This window comes from Coregonus lavaretus (genome assembly GCF_964263955.1).
Source record: "Coregonus lavaretus genome assembly, chromosome: 7".
In the NCBI taxonomy this organism is placed as follows: domain Eukaryota; kingdom Metazoa; phylum Chordata; class Actinopteri; order Salmoniformes; family Salmonidae; genus Coregonus; species Coregonus lavaretus.
Window position 1 is genome coordinate 32,419,537 of NC_139994.1, and position 6,593 is coordinate 32,426,129.

The following is a 6,593-nucleotide window of genomic DNA, read 5'->3' on the forward strand; positions in this document are numbered from 1 at the left end:
GAGAGCATGGGGGTGGATTTCAATGTGGTTCAGTGACTTGCAATAGCTTAGTTCCTCATATTACGCAATATGTCACTGGTGATCTCACATTCGCACTGTAGTGACTTTAGTGCAACACCTAGCATCCTTATCAAGAGGTTGGATCCTCTTGGTGTAATGGCTAAAATGTGTTAGACTGACAGTCACAGGTATCCCGGGTTTGAGCCCAGCCGGGCTACATGTGTCAGGAGTGGAATGGTCTATCATCTCATAAACAAAAAAAACTGCACATTTGCCTCATGTTACACACAAGAAGAAGAAAAAATCAGTCTGGAGATGCCTTTGTTGCTTAGTGGTCTAAAAGTGGAATGAATGCAATTCTAAATATAGATGCAAATGTGTCAAAGCTATTTTAGTCAATTTGTCTGGAATTGCAGCTTTGTTGGTAAGGGTTGGTAGGTGCAGCTCAGACAGCTAAGACAGAGTGTGTTTGTGTGTGTGTGCGTCCGTGCCTTTCTGTCTGTCTGTCTAAGTGTTGAAGGGGGACAGCTTTAGGGCTTTGCGGAACAAGCAGTCCACACTAAATTATGTCCTTGTTAACAGGGGTGACATGACAACGAGCCAAGGACATTCCACAGACTACCCCGTTATCCTCAAGAGCACAATGGAGGTAACCTGGGCAACTGTCCTTCTTCTCCGCTCCTTCCTCCTCCATAGGGGGAGTGTGTGTGTTAAAAAGTCCCCAATATGGTAAACAAGCTTGGGTCAAAGAGCTGACATCACTCCTGCTGCATCACACTAACACATGACTGACGCCACTCCACTGTCCCACAGAGGAGGGGGTTGAGGAAAACAGAGGAGAACCTCTTAGGTTTCCAGTCCAGTGCAGAACTACCCCTGACATGAGAGAGGATAAGAGGAAGTGGGAGTAGCGAAGCAGAAAGAGAAGAATTCTCCAGACAACGCTGTATCTTGCTACAGCCGAGAGAAGCTTAGACCAAACATAGATTCTATAGGAACACTGATTGGTTTTTAGCCCAGATTGTAGAACTTGAAGCCTATCATGATGGAAGTGGTCCTGACTAGACTGAGAGACTTCTCCTCTAAGGACATCTCCTTTGATGCCTGTAAGTCAACCGGGCCCGTTGTGTCCAGGGACCCACGGACCACCAGAGACCCCTGCCCTGTGGAAGGGCTCCGGATGGAGGGCTGCATGGCCGGAGGAGATGGCAGCAGCCCCTACAAATTGGACATTGAGAATGCACTGGCCTGGCTGCGCAGGGAACTGGTAAGACTGGACAAATGACTGAAGTCTTTGATTGTGATAAAGTCTCTCTAGAACTGATCAAACTTGTAGTCTGTCTCTATGGGCTTAGATGAGTAAAACAGATACTCAGCAACATTTACTTTATTTGAATGTATTGATGTGTTTTGTATTTACAACAGAAATACACATTTTTATTTGCAAATTGTGAAGAGGACAATTTGATCTTTCCTGTATGTTAACAGATGATCATGGAAAATGGATTGCAATTATTCAGCACTTTTACTGTGAATTACTGTGAGACTCAAGGGTTATCTTGTCTTTTCATACTTTATATTTGTAGAGAAAGAGGACATGTTAAAATGATTCTATGCTGGATATGAATACTCGCCCCCGAAAGTATGACCTGTGTGTGGTCATCTGACTCTGTGGGACGACAGTGGAAATTGATACATTTTTATTGGCTATTAGGGCTAAGGTCAAGCCATCTGTCACCCAATGAAATTACCTTCTTGGTCATTCAAATCGTTAGTGTGTGGGAGTGTCACGTTATTGCATTCTTGTAATTGAGATGTGCGGACGGGCAGCAGACGATGTTACAATGTCACCCTTCCAGCTTTAATTAACCCCCCCCCCCCCTCCCCCATAAGGAAAATAATCATGAAAATCAAATAAGAATCTTATATGGCAGAAGAAGATTATTTGTACAAAAATCCTCCTCCTGCTCTTGCTCGCAGTAGACTTTGCTTCTCACATTGCATGCGTCAATAACATCAGACAGTGGTATGCAAGTGCTTTGAAATCTGTATGTCCCATGTATGTGATATCATAGAATGCTTAGCTTCCATGTCTCTCATATGTTTTTTATACAATACATGCAACAGCTTGTTATTACTATGATCTAAGTGCTTTGAAATTCATTTGTCCTATGAACAGGTACGTGAGACCTTATAAGGCTTAGCTTACATGTCTCTTGTATGTTTTTTATATAATTATATAATGCAATATTTCTGTTATGTCTAAATGTGTGTCTAAACTTACCTAAGTCAGATATTACAAGAATCTTCTATGAATCTTGTAAGTTTATTTGCTGTCATAAGTATTCATTACAAGTCACAGGTAGAACATCTTGTTAAATTATTCTATATATTTTCTATACAGGCCTAGTTGGTTAGAAATTCAAAGAGGGCCCATTGTCAATGATTAATATATCGCTTGGCATTTAGTCCTCGCCCGGCACCTTGTCATGGCAACCAAGTGTCCCGAGCACACAAAACACACCAAACCTCGGCGTCAGATGGGACAGAGACAAAGAGGAACACTGGTTAAGGGAGAGCGCGGAAGACTATTGGCTACTTTACTGGTATAGCTCTGGCGTAGTTGGTTCAATAGAATAGAATAGTTGAATGTGTTCTACTTTTTACTTAACTTAGAGAATGCCATGTAAGCTAATAGTAGTTCAGAGAGACAGGTTCGTTGTCATACCAACAACAACAACTAAAGTAATCTAAGTCATACACTATAGGCATTGGACTATATGGGGGAATCCTTGAAAACGTACAGTACTGTGCATGGCCAATATATTTAACATTTTAGTCATTTAGCAGACGCTCTTATCCAGAGCGACTTACAGGAGCAATTCGGGTTAAGTGCCTTGCTCAAGGGCACAGACAGATTTTTCACCTAGTCGGCTTGGGGATTCAAACCATCGGCCTTTCGGTTACTGGCCCAATGCTCTTAACCGCTATGCTACCTGCTGCCCTATGGCCAAAATGTTTCACAAAGATCCACTGGTCCATAAGAGACAGGTTATAAAACCATCTACACTATCAGATCCACTGTAGGTCTTCGTCCTCTTTCATTCTCGAACTTCCAACACAAAAAGACACCCACGGAAACTCTATCCAATTATTCCACTTCCCAGTGACCAATGATTGCTGGCCTTTGATGTCATGAGATGTGGGTTTGTGCAGATGCAGTGGGACCGGCCCAGGTCCAGTCTCTGAGTCCAGTATTCAAACAACCATTGTGCCATAGTTGCAATGCAGCACAAATAGAAGTGACTTCCACCAATTAGAACCATCGCCTCTTCTCAAGTATCATAGCCCAGTATTCAGTGGTTCTCATCAAAGAGAAAGCAAGAACTCCAGCAAGAACAAGCGGTTGTTTACTGTCCCCCATGGTACATTAGACATAGTTCGATCTGCTGCAATGGCTGGGCAAAGGACATACACACAGAACACACACACAAACACACGTCAAGGGGGGATATCACCCCCCAGGAAGCCCACTGCTCAAACTTCCACCAAATTCGCCAAGTCCAAGTTTGTCCCAGGGAGAGGAATGTTCAAACTTGATGTTTCTTATTTTTTTCCTCTTTCAAACAAAGCTTTTAAAGCCACATCACATCCTTTCAGTCAGAGCCCAATCCCAGTCTGATGCTGTAATTAACAGAGAAAGAAATGCAGATCTGGTCATGATTGGTTTTTGTTTGAACATTCCTCTCCCTGGGACAAACTTGGACTTGGCGAATTTGGTGGAATTCTGTATATTCTATTCTCACAATGAGGGCAATTAGACTGGCTCTCATAAATAGAGAAGAAAGAGAGAGAAAGAAAGAGAGAAAAGCATTTGCATCTGAAAGAGGCAGCGTTCAACTGAAATGGTTTAACCAGGTTATGTCAGGGAAAGGACATGAACTTCATCAGCTAAAAGAGACTAAAGGAAGCCGCAGCGCTGTTCCAAAAGAGGCCTTTACCTCAGTAGCCTAGAGATGTGTCCTGCACTGGTTATTTTTGTTACATAACATTTGGTTCTGTGTTTTGAACTATGTTTCTGTACTACTTGACAGTTGTATCTGCTATCTACTCTTATTTTTGATATCCATTTGTTTCTCTGTAATAGTTAGTATTTGCATATGAATACTGTATGTCACAACCGACCAACGTTTTTTGAAATGTTGTTGTGTCTGTTTCAGTGTCTGTGTGTCTGTCTGTCTCTTTTATGTGGTCATATTGTCATTTCAGTATCTACATGTCTGTTTAAGTCTCTTTTTGTTTGTTCATTTGTTATGTCTGTGTCTTTGTCACTCTGTTTAATTAAACAATGCTAACTATTTTGTGCAGATGGAGATGCGATCTCAGGACCAGGCCTTGATACGACAGCTGATGGACCTTCACGCAGGAATCCAAGAGCTCAAGCTGGAGTGTGCTGAGGCAGAGGAGGAGGAGGAGGAAGAGGTTTATGAGGAGACAGAGGAGGAAGGGAGCTGGGACTTTGGTAGTGAGGCAGGGGGCAGTGGTAGTAGTGTTTACTCCAGCTCAGGGGAAGTGGGCTTTTCCATATCTTGCCTGTCCACTAGAATGACTCCACCTCCTCTGGGGTCATCTCTACCTAAAAGGACTTTCAGCAGAAGAAGCTCCTTGCCTTAATAAAACCATGAACAGTACTCTCTTATGGACCAACCGTGGTCAATGTGTAGGTCAATGTCAATGTCACAGTCATATACCACAATATCATCTATTCTATTGTCAAGAAAATCACACAAGCATAGTCTTACAACAACACTCTTCAGAAACTAGAGTCAAATAAGACAATTATTAAAAACAAAGCCATTTTGAATAGGCTGCAATAGATTCCATATAGAACCTAAAGATAATATATATATTTAAGGCTTAGATTGACCTAAGGCAATCATATTTGCCTAATGCCTTACTGTGTTACAAAGTTGAAAAAGTGGTTGTGTGTTTGTGGGCGGCAGGTAGCCTAGTGGGTAAGAGCGTTGTGCCAGTAACCGAAAGGTCGCTGGTTCTAATCCCCGAGCCGACTAGGTGAAAAATCTGTTGATGTGCCCTTAAGCAAGGCACTTAACCCTAATTGCTCCTGTAAGTCGCTCTAGATAAGAGCGTCTGCTAAATGACTAAAATGTATTTTCATGAGACAATTGACAGACTACTTACTAAGTAAGCGGTGTAACTTTTAAACTAACTAGATGGAAGAAACAGCTGCTATTACTGTACAGAGGTCATAACGGTATCATAGTACATCTAAGAGAGAATAACAATTACTTACAGTAGCATATTGACTGTGATGTCTCAACAATGGATTTGTAAAGATTCTTGTAATAATGATAACTATAAAAGCAATTTAAATATCATGACTATAAGCTCTAAACTTGAAAATGTCTGTTATTACTGAAATACAGTATTTTTAGAAGGTAAAATGAATATGCAGTTTGTATCATCCACCCACATGCTGTATATATTGATTTGTTGTACAACACTAATTGCACACCGCTGTCAATAGACTAAAACATGAATATCAGTAACATAGTGTATGTACTTACTATAATTAATGACAACACACCTTAGATTGAGTTTATCTGTCTGTGCTTATTGATGGCACACAGGTTGGCCTTTTACAGTAGTTCAAGTTGGCTGATCCAGCAGAATTATACAACACAATGAAGGGTCAAGTAAAATGTTTTCTCGAAAAAAGGGCACCAAAGTGAACAAGATAGGATACTCCCCCAATTTCCCAATTCAACTGAGTTCAAAAGGAGTTAATCTGTGATAAAGTCACAACACTTGTTGTGTTAATGTTAAGTGGACAAATGGATGTGTTTATCCTTGCTACTGTAACTGCATTTGGAACAGGTACTGTACATAGTATGCCAGAACAATAAAGATTTAAAAAATTGAAATGTACTGTACATTTATTTCTGTCATATCAGAAAACATCAAAGTCAAAAGCACAACTGTTACCGAGACTTTAAGTCTCTTTATTTTTTTTATCTGTTACTTCTGCACAGCAAATTGGCTAGTGTAACTTAGTGTTACATTTTCAGTGTAACAGTTCCAGTGTTGATTAGGGAGTTAAATTAACTCTGTAAGTGTTACATTTACAGTCATTGGTGTTGAATAACCCAGGGTTGGTGTTGATAACCAGCATTAAACCAAATCCACGGTCATCATTAGCATATTTCCCAGTATGTTCTATTAAAGCTTGAGTTTTAAAATAGCTTGTTTCAATATCTATGTTTTCTAATTGATTAATTAAATCTTATGCTACTCAAATTTAAATAACATAAATGTTTCTAAACTAATCCAATCTGTTACTTATTGCACCCGTTACTGAAACAGTTGTTCCAGTTTAGATTCTTTAGGTAGTCTCATATCTTAGGGCGTTTTCACACATATCTTTGAGCTTTAGTTTGAAACAGAGTTCGATTATTTGTTACATTGTATTATTATGTTTTTGGTCCGGTTGGTTTCACATTTCCAAATGTCAAATTAACTATACTTCCTAAACGAAACCAACCCACTGGCCACAGATGTAAATTCAACGTCTA

At 40.3% G+C, this 6,593-nt stretch overlaps 1 protein-coding gene across 1 annotated transcript; it reads left to right on the top strand.

Annotated features, from left to right (window-relative positions):
• The first annotated feature begins 861 nt into the window (after positions 1–861).
• Positions 862–5,933, top strand: LOC311132851 (uncharacterized protein). The gene is made up of 2 exons (XM_084166205.1): positions 862–1,267; positions 4,369–5,933. The coding sequence occupies exons 1-2, from the start codon at positions 1,043–1,045 to the stop codon at positions 4,672–4,674; spliced, it is 531 nt and encodes a 176-aa protein (XP_084022331.1). The 5' UTR covers positions 862–1,042; the 3' UTR covers positions 4,675–5,933.
• Positions 5,934–6,593: the final 660 nt, after the last annotated feature.

Bases quoted from the DNA above. Each gene is read 5' to 3' on its own strand.
- LOC311132851 (XM_084166205.1), top strand. From the start codon at position 1,043: ATGATGGAAGTGGTCCTGACTAGACTGAGAGACTTCTCCTCTAAGGAC. The intron at 1,268-4,368 runs GTAAGACTGGAC...TATTTTGTGCAG, and splicing joins CCTGGCTGCGCAGGGAACTG to ATGGAGATGCGATCTCAGGA.